At 34.7% G+C, this 22,100-nt stretch overlaps 1 protein-coding gene across 2 annotated transcripts; it reads left to right on the plus strand.

The window, feature by feature from the left end:
- The first annotated feature begins 598 nt into the window (after positions 1-598).
- LOC124630072 (sodium- and chloride-dependent neutral and basic amino acid transporter B(0+)-like) lies at positions 599-21,738 on the plus strand. 2 transcript variants are annotated; one of them, XM_047163793.1, is made up of 11 exons: positions 599-745; positions 14,406-14,649; positions 15,662-15,804; positions 16,197-16,237; positions 17,044-17,136; positions 18,121-18,384; positions 18,814-19,021; positions 19,938-20,154; positions 20,566-20,822; positions 21,136-21,445; positions 21,563-21,738. In XM_047163793.1, the coding sequence occupies exons 1-11, from the start codon at positions 662-664 to the stop codon at positions 21,595-21,597; spliced, it is 1,896 nt and encodes a 631-aa protein (XP_047019749.1). In that variant the 5' UTR covers positions 599-661; the 3' UTR covers positions 21,598-21,738. The 2 variants fall into 2 exon arrangements, with proteins under 2 accessions (XP_047019749.1, XP_047019748.1); XM_047163792.1 differs by having other exon boundaries at positions 21,136-21,738.
- Positions 21,739-22,100: the final 362 nt, after the last annotated feature.

The raw sequence follows: 22,100 nt of genomic DNA on the forward strand, positions 1-22,100 counted from the left end.
TTATACGGAAGTAAACCGAAAGTTTCTTACACTGCTAATTTAACAATATAAGACCCTTTCAAGATATAGTGATGTGCAGTGACCATATCGATGGTAATTGCGGCGTGTTTTTATTTTTACCAGTCCGAAGTTAATTTCCATAACTGAGTAGTGTTGTGCGCGGTGTACCGTGGCATGCTCTGACATGGTCAGTGATGGGAATTGTCGATAGTTTAGGGGACTATTTATTTTTCTAGTAAATAATACTTAATGTCAGTTTGTAAAAATTTTATTGTTGCTACAACATTTAGTAAATCGTAAATTTATAAAATGCTTTAAAAAGGCATGTTATTCTAAAATATTTCATTCAATTTTTAATTTAAATAATTAATAAAATACTAATACTATTTATGTAAAAATACAGTAAGTATTGGTACACATTTAGAAAACACTAATAATTTTTACTATTAATATTGTACAATCATAACAAACCGTGACAAATTAAAATTAACAACTCAATAAAAAGGAAACGTTACTCACAAAACACCTCGTCACTATAAAAATATTATCGATACCATTGCGCATCACTCGAGCGCACCTTCCGACTGAGTTCAGTGTTACGTGCAAGGCGCATGCGCGCGATCGTGTTCTAAATTCATTTAATAATTAAATTAATTTTTATATGGCAGTGGTGACCCGACCGTGTGGTGATTTCCATTGTGTAAGAGGCAAATCATGCATAGGACGGACTTCTAAATCTAGCTGGGTAATATCTCTTTTCATACTTACATTTGACCTTGTTTGGTGTTTACAAAGTGACTTGTAAATTGTAATTGAAGACTCAGGTTTACGAGAAGTTGTAAAAAAAATGTTTGCAAAAAAAGTGTAAAATATTATTGAGTAGATCGTTTTTCTTTGAAAACCGTTTCTAGGACAAGGACTTTGTAGTAGCGCAGAGAAGCCGATTATACGATTCTGTTTGTATATAGTGATGTTAATTTTGTATTTATAACTGTCTATAGCGTTTAGCCATTCATTGAAAACTACTATGACACGATATTACAATAGCAGATTGTAAATTAACTGTCTCGTTACCTCGTAAATATTGCCATAGTTAATTGGTCTCTGTTTCTGAATTAAATTCTAGTGACTCAATTTTCGAAAATTTTTGACCCTCTAAGTTGAAAATGTGAAAACATTTGAAGTATGTTTAAAAGTACATATGTCAATAAAACACATAACTAAGAGCATGCTTAACGATCTATCACCGTTTGCTCATTTTGCCTAGATATGCAGCAACCTGCAAGAATGTACATACTTATTTTGTGTTACCTAATAGCGATTTATTTGCGTAAAGTTATTTTTTATGTAACATCTTATGTAGTGCATGTTCTGTCAAATTTTTGGGGCCACCTTTTTATTAAGAGAAACATACCTGCAAAAATTAAAAAAAAGCGAATATCGATCCTACTTCCACAATCTATTCATTTAAGAGTTGATGAGAACAGGAAAAAAAATAATAATTTAGTATCATATCTATCTATGACGTAGTTTAATATCTATTAAAAAGGCACTGCTTATTCCTCAAGGAATGGAATTCCTTAGATTCTATAGGAAAGTTAGAATAAAAATAATATAAATCTATTTGTAAGATTTTCATTCAAGTAGGTAACATAATTATGCCCTTCACACAGTCATATTAGTATAAGAACTAATATAAGTTGGTTAGCATATTCTGCTGAACACACATTTACACATTTTTATTGATATAAGTAGATCTTTTTTTCTTCACTGAATGAAGTCTATGTGTGTAACTGGCCTTATTTGCATGTTTTTCTGTTTTGTTGAATCTCAAAAACAAAGATTGATGCGCTTTTTTTTATAATAGCACTTCTAGACAATACCATGTCTTGTTGACCTCTTGTGCATAAATACAGGCGATTTTCTCGGGGCGCTTGTGATAAGTACAGGGAGATAATTGCTAACAAAAGACAAACTGTCATAAAAATATTGTTTCTTAAAACAATTACATTGCGTCTTCGTAAGTATTTTTGGTACATTTGATAAATATTTCAATAAAAACTGATGCAAAAACATAAACCTTAATTTTGAATAACTCTGCTCATTGACAAAAACTGAATAGAACGTAGGTAAACTCAGAAGAGCTCAGTACACTGATTCATACAAAGGCAAGTTCATGGGCACTTACACAAGTAGATAGGTATGGCTCACTCGCTTACGTGAGATAAAACATCTATTTATACCTATATAAATAAATAAAGGGACATCTTTCATACATGGTCATTTAGTCCTATGGTAAGCTAATTATTAGCTTGTGTTATGGAGGCTTACTCACGATGCCTCAGTCTGAAAACCTCGTTAGTGAAAAAGACAAATTATCAGGAAGAAGATAAGCATACGATGTACTCTACGGTATAATCTACCTAGAAACGCAATAAAAAAAATAAAAAAATACTTTTTCAGAGGTTTGAACTCTGTAGCGGTATATAGGCACTTATGTATGTAATATAGATAACTTACTTAACTCGTAATACAATAGAAACACAATAATATACTTAACGCATCTTGTAAAGGATGTCTCATGTTTTTGTTCTCGCAATTCCGGATTCCCCAAGGTCCGTATTTTCTTACCACCACGGCCAAGGTGAGTTAAGACGATTACCTACATTTTCATTCTAACTCCATCAAAAATTCATTATATGAGTTATTTTTTAGATGTACGAAGTAGCTTCTTGCTTAATTTTGACCTTGCGGTTAGGTTAATGAGATTTCAGTACAAAAACTTGTGGAAAATTGCTAAATTTTCAATTAGATGTGTTATAAATTATTCAAAAGTGGTAAAAAGTAGCCTATGTGTTAATCCAGGGTATCACCTATCTACATACCAAATTTCAATCAAATCGGTCCAGCCGTTTTTGCGTGATTGAATAACAAACATACATCCATACATTCTCACAAACTTTCACATTTATAATATACTAGCTTCCGCCAGCGGCTTCGCCCGCGTGGTGTGTTGATAAAAAGTAGCCTATGTGTTAATCCAGAGTATCACCTATCTATATACCAAATTTCAATCAAATCGGTCCAGCCGTTTTTGCGTGATTGAATAACAAACATACATCCATACATTCTCACAAACTTTCACATTTATAATATAAGTAGGATGTAGGATTTTATTCAGGATAGGATAAGATTCATGTTAGGATAATTTAATCTATGTTATTTCTTATGTCATACGAAATTCTAGAAGATGTTTAAGTTCTATTTTTTTTTTTTTTTAATGCCAGACATTAAGCTAGTAATTACAGCATACGGTGTGAATTGACACCTATTGTTTACTTCTTTCATAATTTATCAAAGTCATGGTCATCTCGAATCTACCTGTACATACAATGTAAATGTTCGCATGATTTTATTTTTATCGCTAATTAATAACCAGTTAGTAAATAATATTAAAAATAATTCATTTACAATTCTACAATACCTACATATAACTCATTTCCATCAAAATAATTCATTTATTTACAGTTAAATAAATATATGTCTGTAACTATAATAATGTAAGTATTTTAATTAAATAAAGTACAGTTCCATTAAAAAAACAGTTCATGAGAACAATGATAAGTAGAATAATCTAGTATCCTATATATTTATATCGCAGTAGGTATAATATCTATTATAAAGGCACTGCTTACTCCTCAAGGCATGGAATTTCTTAGATTTTATAGGAAAGTTAGAATAAAAATAAAATAATTCTATTTATAAGATCTTCATTCACGTAACCTAACCTAACCTAACATAATAACCAGTTACTTCATAATATTAAAATTAATTAATTTACTATTCTAAAATACATTATATAAAAATAACTCATTTCAACTCAACAAAGTCATTAATTTATTTTTCTATGTAAACGGTAGGATGAGAAAGTTTCATCAATGTTTTATTCAAGTTCCCATGGGTTTCGTATATTTCCGGGATGAAAAATAACACACAACACTCCAGGGTAATTTTGTGTTTCCAAAATACACATTTTTAGGGTTCCGTAGCCAAAATGGCAAAAACGGAACCCTTATAGTTTCGTCATGTCCGTCTGTCCGTCTGTCCGTCTGTCCGTCTGTCACAGCCGATTTACTCGGAAACTATAAGTACTACAGTGATGAAATTTGATGGGAATATGTGTTGTATGAACCGCTACAAAAATATGACACTAAATAGTAAAAAAAAGAATTGGGCGTGGGGCCCCCCATACATGTAACTGAGGGATGAAATTTTTTTTTTCGATGTACATACCCGTGTGGGGTATCAATGGAAAGGTCTTTTAAAATGATATAAAGTTTTCTAAAAAACATTTTTCTTAAAGTGAACGGTTTTTGAGATATCAGCTCTCAAAGTCGTAAAAAGTATGTCCCCCCCCCTCTATTTTTATAACTACGGGGTATAAAATTCTAAAAAAAATAGAGGTGATGCATGCTAATTAACTCTTTCAACGATTTTTGGTTTGATCAAAGTATCTCTTATAGTTTTTGAGATAGGTTGATTTAACTGTAATTTACGGAACCCTTCGTGCACGAGTCCGACTCGCACTTGGCCGGTTTTTTCAATTGCAATGCAAGCTCTGGAGATTATTTCCTACGTGCTTATAATGAATTACGTCTTTATCATATACTGGCTGTGTCTTGGGGTTTCACGTCCCGGTGGTACTACCTACTTCTTTTAGCAGGTTAAGGAAAGAATCTAAAAAATAGGGTACTAAAACCCCACTCAATTTTGAAGACTAATAAAACATTATTCTTTCTCTCACAAAAGAATTTTTAAGTAGAATTTAAAGGGAAGTAATTTCAGTAGGTATTTCAAGGTTAGATGGATTCAAAGAATATCGACTGAAGCCCCACAATCATTACTTCTTTCTAATATTATGGAAAACGTAGATATAAGACCAAAAGATGATATGGTTTTAGCTTGCAAAGTAACTGCGATTAATTTTCCATCCCGTGGCTTTATTCCACTCTGATCACTGTAGTGATTTTATTCCATAAAAAAGTGATCTCAGATTACCTGGAATAAGCCGTTACTGCGCCTGTCAGTCAGAACTAACATCCTGACATTCTTTCCAAGACATGGCTGACTCACGACCGATCAGCCATTGACAGTCCAATCGTGGTAAGCGCAACTCAATCGCGATCAAGTCTAAACAATATCGAACGGTGTCCATTGCCTACTATCTTCAATCAAAGGTCAAAACCACCAATAACTGGACTACAATGACGTCACGTCAGTACTACTGTATACCCAGTGGGGCCCAGCAGGGCCAAGCCCTGCCGGAGCTGCGGGATTGTTCGAAAAGGTTACCGCGGCCCTGGTACGTAAAAGGCCTACCACGGAACACGACGGTTTTAGTCAGTAAGAGTCTGAGACTCCCTCACCGCTGCTAGCCCACAGCGAGAGGGGTCATTTGATGATTTTTGACGTCGACGACTATATAAACTTACATAAGAAAATGTGCGTGAAAACATTATAGCAGAAAGCAGTAAATCATCGACGGTCTATACTTACTAATGAGTGATTGTCGAATGAATCGCGTGCGCAGTCTTTTCACTCTCTAACCATTAGAGCATTACTTTTTATTTCCTAACTATTCCAAATGACTAAGTAATGCACGTAATTAATGTTAGGAAAATAACTGTTAATGTGATATAATGTATAGATATAATTTATCTTGGGATATGTTGTTTGATTACCTTAGTGGTCGATGTTAAGGTAAAGTTATGTTTTTCTTGAATCTTCGATAGTGGTAATGTCATGAACTAGTAGGTACTATTACCTACTAGTTCTTTTCAGTGGTTTCACCCGTATCCTATGTTTACTGTTAGTAGTGGTAACCTCTCATTTTCCGATATGTTGGGGACCAAAGTATGTCCATGTGGACCTCGTTATTTTTCTTCCGTGTTACAGTTACAGTTACAGCCTTTTTTTTATCGTCCCACTGCTGGGCACAGGCCTCCTCTCACACGGAGAAGGATTGAGCATTAATCAACACGCTTGCTCAATGCGGGTTGGTGATTTCAGACTATACCTACATATAGTCCAGGTTTCCTCAAGATGTTTTCCTTCACCTTTTTTATCAGCCATTGATGTCTAAGATATACTTAGAAAGTACATACAAACTTAGAAAAGTTGCATTGGTACTTGCCTGACCTGGATTCGAATCCGCGCCCTCATGATCGAGAGGTTGGATCTTTGCCCACTAGGCCACCACGACTTTTCTTCCGTGGCTTGGACTATAAAATAGCAAAGTAGAAGTTAATGTATGTATTACCTACTAATCGCGGTAGGTACTTTTGAATACATTATTCCAAGTGTTGATAAGTTATTGCAAAACTTGTGTAATAATTATTTTTATAACTATGATGTTATACCTAATTACTGCACCTGCAGTTCATTAATATCATCATTGGATGTAGAATCTATGTAGGTACGATGTAGAATCTATGATGTACTGCATTTATTGTACTATGCACAAAGTATATACCAAATGTATGTACTGGCGTCAATATAAATATCCGCTTTGACTTAAACTACGTATCTAGAAAGAAATTGAAAGTTCTCCAAAATTTTGTCGAGTCACGTATTTTTGTGTTTCATAAGAATTTGTATTAAGTAATAGCATACAGTATTAATATATTTCATCATCATAAAAATAGTCTAAATATTATTGCCACTATAGGTTAGTACAATATACCTGCAAAATCTAGCAATTTCACACTTATAATTAAACTTAACTTCTCAAACCCGACAATCATACAAAGCGCCTACTATCTGAGAATATGAAAACATTATGAAAACTTAAAACATTGTCAATTCAAAGAATGTATTGTTTAGTAGCATAGTAACGGATATTTTTGTTTACATACCTCTTACTTTTGTGTTGTATTCTTCAGTTGTGAATGACAACAATGAAAACGCGAAGTGTGAACGACTTCTGTGTAGGAAACGCATAATGATTTACGCTGAAGTTACTGAAGGAAATAAGTTCCACTTACGGAGGTCTGCCTACCTTCGATTTAATATGATTAATTTTTCATCATCCTTTTTCAAACTGCGTTGGGGTCGGCTTTCAGTCTAACAGTATGCAAGAGTACCAGTATATGGCGACTGCCTATCTGATCTCCTCAACTCAGTTATCGGGGAAACCCTAGAAAATACCTTGATAAAATTTGTTGACAGTTTCTAGCTTCTGACTACGCGTTAGACCTACCTTCTGAAACACGGCTCTCGGTATGACAAGATCACCCATCCTCCGACTGTGCGAAGTGTTGCTTGACCTTATGATCGATTGACTCGTGTAGCTATTACTATGAATTATTCATATTTTTATTTAATTCTGCTATTAATATTCTTTGTGCTAATTGACATGTATTTACCAGTATATTAACGTATTTAATTTAATGTCATTAGGTACGACACACTCGATATAAAGATGTAAGAAAATACGCAAGTAATAAATTAGTCACATATGAATTAATGTTTTAACTTACACTACATATAAACTCAAAGTATACATCATAATCATGATAGTAATTCAGTATGAAAATATTGTTATAGTAGACGACTTAGTATTAACAATAATGTTTTGGTTTAATGGCATACTTAGCAGTTGTACTAGCACATAGCTCAAGTAGTGTAATAACATTCAACAATGATCATTTATATGTCTACTGTTATCTGCATATATGTAATTGTGATAATGAAAATTGTATGCATTTTTTTCTTTATAATAGGTATAGTTATTGGCACGGATATTGAGTTCTCGGCGGAAGAGTGGGGTGAAGGTCAGGGCTCAATATCCGTGCCGATAACTATATTTCATTATTCCTCGACTTGACTGCCTCGTTGGTCTAGTAGTCGCAAGCGCGGCTGCTGTGCTCGAGGTCTCGGGTTCGATTCCCGGGTCGGGCCGAAATCGCTTTGTGGGTTTTCTTAAAACTTCCACAAAGCAGCCCGTAGTCTGGAATTTGGTGATTGATTTACCCGTGCATCGGAGAGCACGTAAATGTTGATTGTCGGTCCTGCGCCTGATCTCTTTCCGGTCGTGTCGGATTGCCGTCCCATCGGGTTATGAGAGTGAAGGAATAGGGAGTGCACCTGTGTCTGCGCAAATGCTCGTGCACTATAATATGTCCTGCGCAGCTGGCTGATCTCCTTACTGACGCCATTATTATTTCATTATTCTCCACCAGCTGTTTTCTCGCGGTTTCACCCGCGTGAAATCTCTATCCTTAGTCGGTTAAAATATAACCTATATAACTCGGGAACAGTGTAGCTTTCCATCAGTGAAAGACTTTTCAAAATTGAGTCAGTAGTTTCGGAGCCTTTAGGTTACGTACGAACACGAAAAAAAAACCCCCTTTTTACACTAGTTTCGAAGTATAGACTATTAAAGAAGTAAACCGATATTTTTTATTATTTAAGAAATCACGAAATATGAGCGTGTACTCACATGTTGGCGTGTCTATCTTCTAATGTAAATAAATACGATGCTGTAATTACTATAAGCAATAATAATTATTAATAATCAGTGGTTATTACAGAACAATAAATAATGCTGGTTGTCAGCTTGAAAGCAAATGGAACAATCTACATATTTGTAATAAATGGCATATTTATAGCATTCTTACATGAATGAACCTACTATTCTAAGAAGTGTGTCTATGGAGTTTCTTACCGCCATCTTAAGCAACTATGACCTATTACAGGTGCTTATAACTTATATTATTATATCTATATATATAAACATGAAACCCGCTTTCCGTTGTCACGACATAACATGAAAACGGCTTGACCGATTTGACTGAAAATTAGAGGGGAGGTAACTTAGATTTGGGAAAAGATTTTAACGGGTGAAACCGCGGGCGAAAGCTATTATTATCTATACATATAATAAATCTGTAAAAAAACTGTGTCTGTACATTGAATATATTAAAAAAATAATAATTGGGTGGGGTTTAGAAACAGTAATGGAGCACAAATCCAAAAAAAAAATTCTGTCTGTATGTCTGTATGTCTGCATGTCTGTATGTCTGTATGTCTGTATGTCTGTATGTCTGTTTGTTTGTACACGCTAATCTTCCGAACTACTGAACGGATTTCAATGTTTTTTTCTTTGTTGTATCAGTATTAAGCCTGGTCAACATATAGGCTATAATTTATCTTCGAAACTTGAAGACCTGATGCAGAACTCCAACAGACCAACAAAACTATAAGAGATACAAAAATGATGCCATGGCAAAAATTGTTTCATGTGATGAGCATTTTCAGCTGAGATAATAAATTTGAAGATCTGGAACACCTGATGTGGAACCCCAAGAGCCCAGCTTCTCTGTACCATATACAGGTATGATGTTTTAGCAAAAGTTGTTCAATTTGATAAGCACTTTCTATTGACTTATACAAATTGAAGATCTAAAACACCTGATGTGGAACTCCAGGGGCCCAGCTAGACTATAGCATATAGAGGTATGACGTTTTAGCAAAAATTGTTCAATCTGATAAGCACTCCCTGTTGACTTATAAAAATTGAAGATGTAAAACACCTGATGTGGAACTCCAGGAGCCCAGCTAGACTATAGTATATGAAGATATGACGTTTTAGCAAAAGTGGTTCAATCTGATAAGCACTCTCTATTGACGTATAAACATCGAAGATCTGGAACACCTGATGTGGAACTTCAAGAGCAATACTACACTTGAAATGTATAGAAATGAATGTTATGAAATAGGTATGGCGAATCAAAAAAAAGTAATTAGTCCGTCTTTTAGATAACCCTAAAATAATGGACACGTATTTTTCTTTTCTCTCTCTCACAAACAAATAATAACGAAGATACAACACACTTGAATTTTGTGTTAAGTCACTGCTTAGTACAAATTTTACATACCTAGACGTGGCGTCACGAGCCCCCACTCTCCGACTTTGTTGCGTTATATCTCATTATTATTTTGTATGTCTCTTCCAGACCTCGGGACTACAGAGTTCCGAATTTTTGGGAGGCAAACGTGGGGCCGAAGCCATCACGCTGAAGCCCTTTTGAGACAACTTTAATGAAATGGTGACACAAAACCGACGATTATCCTTTTATACACTATAAAAATGAACCCAAGGACAATCCCCGGTGGACGTCGTTAAAAAAAGACAATCCCCGGTTCTGTGCTAAACTATTGCTAACTATGGAGGAAAAGTACTTGGGCTATTGTGATGGGATGTTAGTGGATGACAATGTATTAGGTACATGTAAAAATGGCAGGTGGAGACTTGCCACCTCACTTACTGGGCCCCCGGGAACCAGTCACTGAATAGCAACAAGAGGGCAACAGGTACATGAGCGGCTGTAGGGTGAGGATACCTCGGTGGACTTTAAACGCTGATTACGCGCTCCCTGTGCTTACCACGAGGCACCTACCCTCCGAGCAGGGCTACTAATCCTGCTCTAGCGACTCCACTCTGGACGGCCAAGCCAAGTCAGAGGCGTGAGACCTACCCCCGTCATGGTTCACTCCGACCGGCCGGAGATGGGGGACAGTATACTCTCCCTGGAGAACTCAGTATATATAGCCCCGCGGGGTCGCTACTCTCCGTCATCAGCCTCAGATGTCCTGCGGTGCCTGTATCTCATTATTATTGTCGTTATTATCTCCAGAGCCTTTGTCCCAATTATGTTAGGGTCGACTTCCAGTCACGATGCAACTGAGTACCAGTGTTTTACAAGGAGTGACTGCCTATCTGACCTCCACAACCCGGTTACCCGCTCAACCCAACACCCCTTGGTAATACTTACTGGCTTCTGACTACCCATAACGACTGCCAAGAATGTTCAATGACAGCCGGAACCTACAGTTTAACATCCCCTCCAAATAACGGTCATTGGTATCCAAAATATACGTAGAAAGTACATACGAACTTAGAAAAGTTGCATTGGCAGGTACTTGTCAGACCTGGAATCAAAGACACACGCTCATACTTGAGAGATTGGTTCTCTACCCACTAAACCACCACGACTTCCACTAAGTCACCACGACTTTGTCATATATTTAATGTTTTTTTACGTAATAATACGTGTACCTAATATTTTTGCCACTCACAACTTAAATGCGGACTAATTAGAATCACTACTTTTATCCCTATGGTCACGTCTATTGCGGTTCAGTTCTCAGCGTTTTGTTTAGTCTGCTGTGCTTTTGCCGTTAAAGTACAAAAAATAAATATATGTAGCGTTTCTAATGGTTATGCGTATTCCGTTGTTTCCAAGTCAACGGGCCCTTAAAATGCAATATCAGACTATTCAGATCTTTGATTTTGCTGACCCCGTAGTCGCTGGCATAAGGGACAGGATCCGCGTACGAAGTCGCGGGCAGAAGCTAGTATAAAATAAAAACCTTTGACTTTGATTCAACTGGCCCTAAAAAAAAAAACTGTGTTAGATAGCCCATTTAGTAAAGGAATATTTTGGGCAAATTTTCATCCGGGTACGCGGAGTAATTTTTACTGGGTACCGATGGAACTGCTGGTAGAAGCTAGTTAGCTAGTAGAATTTACCACGAACATACCACGAATCACTTATAAAACACTAGACTTACATTCCAAGTTGGTATTAAAAGAAAAACAAAAGAATAACCATCACTGCTACTTAGTACTTCGAACAAAAACAAAATAAATTGTTACGTTACTATAGTTCCGACGATTTGCACCGTTTTTCAAACATAGAAAGGTATCCGACGTATCTAAGTACTATAAATCAGTGGTTAACGGAAAAGTTAATTATAAGGAGCAATTATGTACTTTATAGTTATGATATAAGACTTGAAGTTCAATGACTCTTGACCGCGAATGCGAACGCAGTGTGCACTTTTTTGATCAAGTCCTAACTTGTTTGTGATATTTTTATGAATAAGTTTTGATCTTCATGGTTTGATTACATTTATGAAAGAGGGAAAAAATATGAATGTCACATAATTTCAGCCATGGGTTGGCCTAACCCGACTTCAACAAATGAGCAGTCTTTTATTCTACTTTTGGCAATAATTAAATGGATTTCTGAAGTTTTACTTGAAATTTTAACACTTTTATTGTAACAACATGGGGCTCTATATTCTGCAGTCTGCAATTACTTGTATTTGTGTTGATATAAAACTAAAGATACTTATTTACCTACGTAATTTTAACAAGAAGCAGAAACTATCCTAAAATACCGACTTAACTAAAATGTTTTATAAGTAATAGTAAATATAGTAACCTTATAGGCAATTACATGTTTGAGCCGTTTGGGGTTGAAACTCTAGGGCCGTGGGGTCCGAGGGCGCACCTTCTTGCCAGGGATATTTCCCAGCGCCTGGTTGACACTTCCCGGGACCCAAAGGCTGGCTTTTATTTCGGACAGAGGTTGAGCATTGCCATCCAACGTGGCAATGCTGCCAGTCTTTTGGGTACATTACCCAGTGACAGCGATGAGGAGCAATTTTTTGATGCACTGTATTAGTTTTAAGTTGTATATATATATATAAGTTTATTTTATTTTATTTTCAATTAATGTAAATATATTGTGAATAAAGTAATAGGTATGTTTTTTTTAATCCGTTGGTAAACGACAGGATGTAGTTACACGAAACATTCTTATGCACTTATTTAAAATATGAAACGTAGGTTTTTTATAAAATTGCGCAGAATTGCTTTATTTTTTTTTTAATATTTCTTCACTTTAGTCGGTTTATTATTACTAGAATGCACCATTTACCTCCAAAAATGCATTGTTAACATTTTGTTGTTTAGAAAATTAATCCATTTTTAAACACAATACATACGTGATACAATTAAGGTTTACCTAATATACCTTATATATTAAACTAGCCGTTTTCCCGCGGTTTCACCCGCGTCCCGTGGGAGCTACTGCCCGCACCGGGATAAAATATAGCCTATGTTACTCGCAGATAATATAGCTTCCTAATGGTGAAAGAATATTTAAAATCGGTCCAGTAGTTTTTGAGTTTATCCATTACAACTAGTTTTCCTCTTTATAATATTAGTATAGATAGATATTGTTAGTACCTTTGATGTCAATCTACGACCTAGTAATCAAAATCTGACCCTTTTATTCTAGACTCCCAGACCAAACATCGATTCAAAATTCAGTAATCTTTTGTCACCCAAACCGCTTACATAACCCGTGCCTATGCGATCACGTAATCGATCACCTGTCATCGGAACTATGACGAAACGAGAGACTCATTACAATGTTACTGACCAACTGACAGATGAACCAGTGGACTGAAGAACCGGGTTTGTGCAATTGTTTTGCTGGAGGTTTTCTCACTTTTTTATAGTAAACGCCAGATCGTAGAACGTTAAGTAATGTTAATTAGAAGGCTGATAAAATGTTGACCGATTCGGTTGACACACTGTCCAAAATAGGTTACTGACTTCATACTGAGTAAAATGTATAAACAAAACACTAATGTCTCTGTGAGTAGGTTCTCAAAACATATACCTATACCCAACTTCAGACAGGCAAAGTAATTTGGAAAAAACTGCACTAAAGTATGTAATGAAGTCGCTATGATGCGTATTTTCTCTAACATATAGGATTTTTTACCGTACAGTTAAGGTATTATATCAATATATGCATAAAACATCAAAATTAAAAGAGAACTTAGCCCCTACCGTACATATTGAAGTATCATGACTTTTTTTTGCCCTACATTAAACAGATATAAAAAATAAACGGATATTCTTTGAAACCACAAAGAAGCAAAAAGCAAAAGAACCCTGTAAAAGTACAACGTACCTGAGCGCCCATTATAATGGCATTTGACTAATTAGAAAGATATGCCTGCTAGAGATGTCAAAGAGATTGGTTTTGCTCTAATTAGCAAGCGCTACTGAGGAAGTTCAATTGTTATCACAATGTAAAGAACTTGACATTAATATTATATTTACACATAAGAAATACATAATTTTATGTAGTTCTAAAACTTTAGATAGTAATAATTTTTATTTATCAAGGAATTATTAGCATTTGTTTCGACGAAGTGTTACCAGGTCAACCTAGTTATTATGTTGAAAAATATATACAATTAAATAAAATAAAGGCATTCTTCATCTACTTAAAAATATCTTCGTAGCTGATCAACTAAAACTACTAAAGCCCAAGTTCAACTGACAAAATAAACATCAGTTTTCTTAACAATGACTGTTTACTTTGTTTGAATGTGAAAATTCCTAATTGTCAGTTGATTGAAAAAAACTGAACTCGAGGCTAAGAAGCATCTCAGCAAAATAAACCCACTCAATGAAATCAAATTATCGCAATGTATTCTTACTACAAAATTAAAAATCCTTCATTTTCTCCTTACAGAACCTCAAATCAGTATGCGACTTCATAAAAACACAGCTATGCACCATAGCAATATCTCTGACGCTGTTCAACTCAGTCCGACTGCCGAAAGAGGCGTTTAGACATGGAGCAGTTCCATACCTGGTGGTCTACTCATCCTGGCTGCTGGTTGCTGGGTTGCCGACCACATTGCTGCAGCTGGCTATGGGACAGTTAAGCCAACAGGATTCTGTAGGAGTTTGGAGGGCTGTGCCTATTTTAAGAGGTAATGTCTTGCTAATAATTTGTAAACGAGTGGATAAACTTTATGGTCCATTGATACGAAAATGTATGTTTTGCGTCTGTGTATGTGCTTTTTCTTAACGCGTAAATGAATGAACGGATTTTGATGAAACTTGACAGTGATATAGTTTATACATAGAATAACATGAAAGCTGCTTTTTATTTGGATGCGAGATGTAGTTCCCTTAGGAAGCGGGTGAAACCTATGGTAGAAGCTAGAATTATCATAACTAGAATTAAAAAACAATTTTCATTATTGCTTACCCAAAAATATCACAAGATAAAGGTGATATACAGAAGAATAATCTAATCATATTATTCTGTATTCGCGAGCTACTAGAATATTTAGATAGGCAACCTAGTCTAAAGTACATAAAGTATGCAAACCTAAGTATCATGCTATGCCAACAAATAGATAAACAAGAACCGCGTTGTGTTCGCTTCTGAATCCGATTACACTGTTGACGTATGAAATGCAGTATTTTTTATGTAATTAACTTAGCACTTGTCATATTGCTGGTCCTTTTGTCCGCACCCTAGAGCGTACCTTTTTGTAATCATTGTGGAATTTTCAAATATAGGTTGATATTCCGAATGTTTCATAAAGTGTCCATGAATTATATTTTTTTCACAGATTTCCCAAAAAAGAGTAGATTTGCACCATTTATTTTACATAATTATCGTGTATTGTTGGACCTTATCACAGCACTTTTAGGTCATCATTAAGAAATTATCCAATATACCTAGGTTGAATTCCGAATATTTCATTAATTTTCCACAGATGATAATATTTTTCAACCGCCTTTCCAAAAAAGAGAACGTTATCAGCTCCGATTTTTAAATTGAATCTTATTTTAAAACCTTTTAAACATTTTTTATCGCCCACTATCCATTTGAACTATGTTAGTAACAAATCACGCGAAACTCAAACAAATAGCTACCGCGTACAATAAATCAAAATTAATTCTCTTCATAAATCCTTTTGTTTTTTCCAGGTGTCGGCCATTTAAAAGTGATGACGTCATACATTTGCTGTGTGTACTACATGATGTATGTTGCGTTGTCGTCTGCTTATCTCGTTTGGATAGGCAAGGGGTCTTTTCCTTTGAAAGATTGCACTAAACTGCATATAACGCCGGTAAGCCGCTTTGTACTGTAAAATGTTTTGTAAAAGACTATTTTAATAAGCGGAAAGCTAAATGTGGAAATAGGCTTATGTTTGAGAGGTTTTTGAGGTAAACAGTTAGTTGAGTTAAATATTTAGACATTTGTGCAAATGTTTTACACGACTGCTACTGAAAGGGCATTGCATTTCAAATATTGAGAGATATTCATCTTGTTGATAATACTTATTGGTCCATTGAGATTTCAAGTATGAATGTAAATTTATTTTGTTATTCAATACAATGTTGACGAAAAAAAATACGATATTTTTGCAAAATAAAATAAGATTAAAAATGCAGCATGACAGATAAAGCAATTATGATACAATTTTATATTTTATTAAATTCATTTTTGTTTCTCTTTCAGTACGGATATGAAAATAAAATGAATGCAACCGAGTGTTTCAAGTAAGTAATATACAATTTATCTATATCAATATATTCAAGAGGAAACATTTTTGTTTATTTGTTCCCTAAAGAATCTGGAACTAAAAAACCGATTTGGAAAATTATTTCAATGTTGGGAAGCTAGACTAATTCCGTGTAACATTGATGATTTATTATCCAGGTACGGGAAGTCGTTCCTACGAGACGCAGGTGAATCCGCGGTAATACAGCTAGTAATATATAAAATAACAAGTTACAGATAGTGTAACTAGTAACTTACCTATTCGTACTTGTTTTCAACTTTAATTACAATTTTATAGTGAACAGTGTGAGCTTCATTGTCTTACAAAATATATTTTATTTTCGAATTTTGTAGTTTAAAACCGGTTTTTTTAATCGAACCAGTATATAGTATCTTTTAAAGACTATTTTGATAATACTACTAACTTTCGCTGTTGAAAACCGCTTTGTAATTTGTGTAATCATCACTGTTCAAATTAAATGGATATTACTACTGGTAGAATTAATGAAATAAGTACTACAATTTTATAGAACAAGGAAAAAACTGAATACTCAGCAGAAAAATAATTTTCTGACTGCTGGTTTAATTGTTCAGAATAATATCGCTAAGTTTTAGGAAGAAAAGTGTTCCTAAGAAGCCAAAAAAATGTTTTAATTTGCCATTTTCTTGGACTATTAGAAATAGTTTTTCATAGAACCTAAATAGCTACTACCGAATTACAGGATCTAGAACTTGCTGAAATACCACATATTATATTAAATATCATATTAAATATAATCCTAACAGATATTATTAAAACTTTCAGTTCAACATTTTTGGCGCCTTTCACGGAATATCCTCAATATCTTGGCATAATGGCAATTTTAATATTTCTTCTATGGTTCTTCGTGCCCATTCTGTAAGTAATAATACTCTTATTACAAGTCATATTTTCTTCTTCATCTGTTATAGGCCGTTTAGAGAAATATCTTTCAGCTTTAAGTAAAAAGTTTGTAAAGAAAAATGATTTTTGTCAGCGAACCTAGCTGAATGAAAGTCATAAAGATATATTAATTATGTATCTATATAAGCATACAGCGGCCATCTTCGAGACTAGTGGACTCGGTCACAGGATCGGAAAGTGTGGCAGCGACATGGGGAGCCTACATGGGTGTAGACCCAGCAGTGTGACATTATCGGCTAGTAATAATAATAATATGAAGTCGTGCTAGTTACAATTCTTATAAGTCAAGATTGGCTGAACCGTTTACGCTGAAAATTACAGGGAAGGTAGCTTAGACCCGGGAAAAGATCATAAGATTTTTGTCACCATCCGTCTACGCTAATCAGTTATCTCGGGACGTGGATAAAACTGCGGGCGGAAGCTATTCATAAATCACTATTACACAATTCATTTAATATTTATTTTAAGCGCCTAGAAACTGTTTTAAATTGGAGTAAATTAATTCTTGACAAACTAAAACATAGTTAGTATGTTTCAGTGACAAACACAAATGTGTGAGTGGTCAATTAACACTATCCGTGTACTATATTTACGTAAAAACTCTATGATCTAAAAACTAAAATATTCAGTCAAATAAAAGTGTTTTTCATTAAATAGGACACACTTTCCGCCTGTCGATTGATTGTTTGATATCAAATGCTTTTAACAAACATTAATAGTTTTGGAACTTAAAACTAAAACTAAAATGTATTTGATGGATGGTAGAATTCAATTTTTTTTCTCTCTGGTCGATTTATAATACAGAAAAAATACACTACTATACATTTTTTTTAACTATACAACAATGTCAAAGATGTTGAAATATTGAACTAAACTTCTTGGTCCTTCAATCCGATTTTTTTTTCAAATTTAAAAAAATACATGACTTTTCTTTTCCAGATTATACCGCCTCTACAAAACACTAAAATCAACACTGGCCATTATAGCAATAATCATAATAGTCATCGCCATACTCCTGTCCTTATTTCTTGGCAAGACCACAGTTCTTGATTCAATGTTCGAGTCTTGCGTGCAATGGACCTCACTGTATCAGCCTTATATTTGGCACAGTTCACTGGTACAAGCGTTAATGTCCACTCAAGTTGTTAGCGGTTACTTGACTAGCTCAGGCGGATCAGTTTACAGACATTCTGATGTTCGGTGGTAAGATTTGTTTACTTGAATTTGTTACTGCAGTGCGAATGTGGGTTAGTTATGTAAGTTGTGATATGATTACTGTTTTTCCTGATGATTGCTATACTTACTAAAAATGCTTCAATTTGACGGTTCCCATGGCTCAGTGTTCGTGGCACCGATTTACGTATGGTACGACTTAAATATATTTTCTTGGGGCTATATGTTAAAGCCATATGCGATTGCATAATATGTAAAAGCACACATGATACTAACGAAAATTTTACCAGGAATTACTCGAATGTGCTTTAAGTAAAATTTAAGAAAAATATTTCATCATAATGATATGGTCTATTTATGGTTGAAGACTATACGGGATGCGGATGAAACCGGTGGTGCAATATATAAAAATGTATATAAATTATTAATCTATTAAAACAGATATGCAATATATTTCAGGACTTCAGCACTGGTTATAATGACGAGTATATTCTCTGGGTGGCTGTGGGTGTTACTCTGGGAGTCCATTGGCGGTAATGGCAGAAAAGATACCAGTTTCATATCAATTCTAGTCTTAATATACCAATCTTCTGTGTCCGAGAGAAGGAATAAGGAGTGGCCTTTGCTTGCATTTGGAGTAGTATTCTTTTCTGGTATTATTAGTGTGGTATGTATTTCTTTTAATTAACAATAAGCTACACTACAAATTAATTCATAATCTATTATAATTATAGTATATTATACATAATTATAGAAACACACACTCAGAATGTCGATATAATATTTGTGTAATGACGATAGATACAATCTATCAGTTCATACCATTAAAGTTAAAAGATTTATTTTGGAGCTCAAAATAATGCTTGAAAGTATTATGTTCACTTTGATACACTTATTTAAGTTTATTTCAAACTAAAAAAATATATTACTTTTGCTGCTTGTTTTTTTACTTGACAAACATAAATTCAAGTTTTTGATGATTTTAAAACCAACATAATAATAATAACTTGGATGATTTCCTAAAAAGTATTAAGAAAAGTAATGTTTTAGAATAGATAAAAGTTATATACCCCACAATACAAAGACTGCGGTAGTTATAATTTGACTTAAGTTATTAATATCAACAGTATCCAAACTCGTGGTCATAACTTTTACATAATAAGCAAGTACTTTACAAGAATATTTAACTTTACAATATTATTTCTAATTTATAATTTTCATTTTTTTTTTTATCTTTTACTCGAGTACGTAAATTGGTTACAATGTAATTAAAAATTGCGAAAGCGTGTTTTGACCTAGACAAAAGAGTTGGTGTTGTTTTAAATATTTAGAGTAAAATAAACTATAGAGTAAACAAACTTTTATTACCAATGTAACGTTTATTCCTTAAAAAATACACGGTTTCGAAACTTAATTGCACCAATTATGCCAAAATTTTGTAATTGTTTGATTAAAAACCTCGTTAAAATCTCAATTCAACCAATCAATGAACTTTGAACCTTAAGTCAAAACAATTTGAGTTCACATTTGATAATTTTGGAACCATCAAATGCCGCGTAATGAAGGACCATTTTTCATTCCAGCTGATACTCCTATACCCAGTGTACGACAGACTCCAACGATTGACAGGAGACAACTGGCGTATCTTCGCCTGTGCAGCATCAGCAGTAGGCACAGCCCTCACGGTTGCTGTACTGGCTCGAGGGTTGGAAGTAGCCACCATGCTAGATGAGCTGATAGTACCAATGTTAGCGGTGTTCACTTCTGCTGTTGAGGTGGTTGGATTTGTGTTTATTTATGGTAAGTGTTAAAAATAATAGTCTAGCTATCAATAAAGTTTTAAACTAAAGTTACTTAAACCCACTGCATTCAATGCCGTATCACAATTAATTAATCAAAAAATCAAATAAAAAAAAAAACAAAAGTTACATAACTACCTTCTAAGGGATATCTCCAGAACTTTAACTGTCATAGCCACTTTTTAATCATTTGTTTCGTCCGTAATACAGGATAGTACAAAACCCCACCACTAAAAATCGTGAAGTGGCAAGTAGGCTGAAAATCAGCACTTTTTGAAGTTCAAATTTACAAAAGACAGCCCCCAAAACGCAAGCCCTTCACCACTTTCTTTGTGTTTTTGCTGGGAAGAAGAAGTGGTGGAACAAACTCCCCAGCAACTAATAACTAACACATATGCTTTACATATTCCAGGTTGGTCGTACCTCACAGTGGACATCGAATTCCTCACCGGGGTAAAACTCCCATATTTCTGGATCGCCACCTGGTGGCTTACCCCGGTCCTCTTTATAGGAGTATCAGGGTGGTGGTTACGGGCCCTACTCCGGGTGTCCTGGGGCAATGGGTTGACCCTATGGCCTTTGTTGGCAGTCTTTGCAGTCATATTGGTGATAATGGTCATGCTGGCAGCAGTGGCTGTGGCTAAGGAAGAGCAGTTTAATTTAGTTACTGTAAGTATGGTTAATGATTTAGCAAATATATTTTATGATAGGTAAACTGGGTTGAGAAGGTCAGATAGACAGTCGCTCCACGTAAAATACTGGTACTTAGCTATGTACGGAAAGACTGGAAGACGACTTCAATATAGTTGGAAAAAGACCAGACAGATGATATTGAAAGTATGAAAATCATGCATAATGCATATCATATTTATGTTTGTTAATGCCTTATAGACAATCAAGTACAAGACATTCCTGGCCCTTTGTATTCAAGAGTAAATGCTTAAGACAATAAATAAAAAGAAATTGCTTCATCCTATTTCAGAAAATATCATCAGCATTCCGCCCATCCCGGTTATGGGGTCCCGAAGAACCCATGGCGAGATACGTGTGGATGTCACAACGATATATCAACGAAACTCTAAGCACTGAAAACGATACTAGTTCCGAACAAAACAACTACTCAACTATCATGTATAACAAAGAAATGGACAAAAAATATCAAGATGAACTCTTCAGAAACGATCTATATCAAAGGACCTATAATATTTATAACAAAAACGACATTATGAACCAAGAAAATAGCACTTATGGAGGAATCAGATCAATATATGGAACCCATTCAATACCTAGAGGTAAGAAAAAGAGTACAGATGAAAAATATCGAGCACCAAATATTTGTATTGCCAAAGGTAATTTAGGAGGTCCCATAGAATGTAGCTGTAATAGACATTTTACACTTAACGTTCCAGATTTGAGGAATAATGAAGTAACTACAAGTCTTTGAATACGTACAACGAAAGTAACCTAGTCGAATTATTTATTTAAAATTATGAACACTTGAACAAATATTTGTATGGGTAGGTTGTGATGGCAGCCGTTATATGACTAACACTTGAAGTGATGTTGAAATAAAATATGAAATCATTGTTGTTTTTATCTTTTATTGACCTGCCTTCTTCAAAGTCAACTTATTTTACCTAAGAGGAATACTATGGCTTTACCTCTCTATAGACTCCGGAGGCAGCAACCTTCGCGGTGTCACCAAAGTGAGGGGAGAAAATGATACTCGTAAGGACCACAATACAACCTGTCTACAAAGACAATAAATTCAAATTAAGAACCTACAAAAAATTTCAAGCATTTGAAATAAGAACACAAATTTAAATAAACATAACGTCTAAATGTAGAACGTTTTCATTGTTCCTATTTTGAAAAGGACCAGTAGGATGTAACTGACAAAAGAAACTTTTTTTTTGGCTAAGAAAAAAGGGAATGATAATCGTTCAC

The sequence above is a fragment of the Helicoverpa zea genome, chromosome 4, assembly GCF_022581195.2.
Source record: "Helicoverpa zea isolate HzStark_Cry1AcR chromosome 4, ilHelZeax1.1, whole genome shotgun sequence".
In the NCBI taxonomy this organism is placed as follows: Eukaryota; Metazoa; Arthropoda; class Insecta; order Lepidoptera; family Noctuidae; genus Helicoverpa; species Helicoverpa zea.

What these genes read in the sequence shown, in the direction of transcription:
- LOC124630072 (XM_047163792.1), top strand. Translation starts at nt 662, where the DNA reads ATGGCAGTGGTGACCCGACCGTGTGGTGATTTCCATTGTGTAAGAGGC. An exon ending in AGACATTCTGATGTTCGGTG is followed by an intron (nt 18,385 to 18,813) that starts GTAAGATTTGTT and finishes AATATATTTCAG; the next exon opens with GACTTCAGCACTGGTTATAA. An exon ending in TTTCTGGTATTATTAGTGTG is followed by an intron (nt 19,022 to 19,937) that starts GTATGTATTTCT and finishes TTTTCATTCCAG; the next exon opens with CTGATACTCCTATACCCAGT.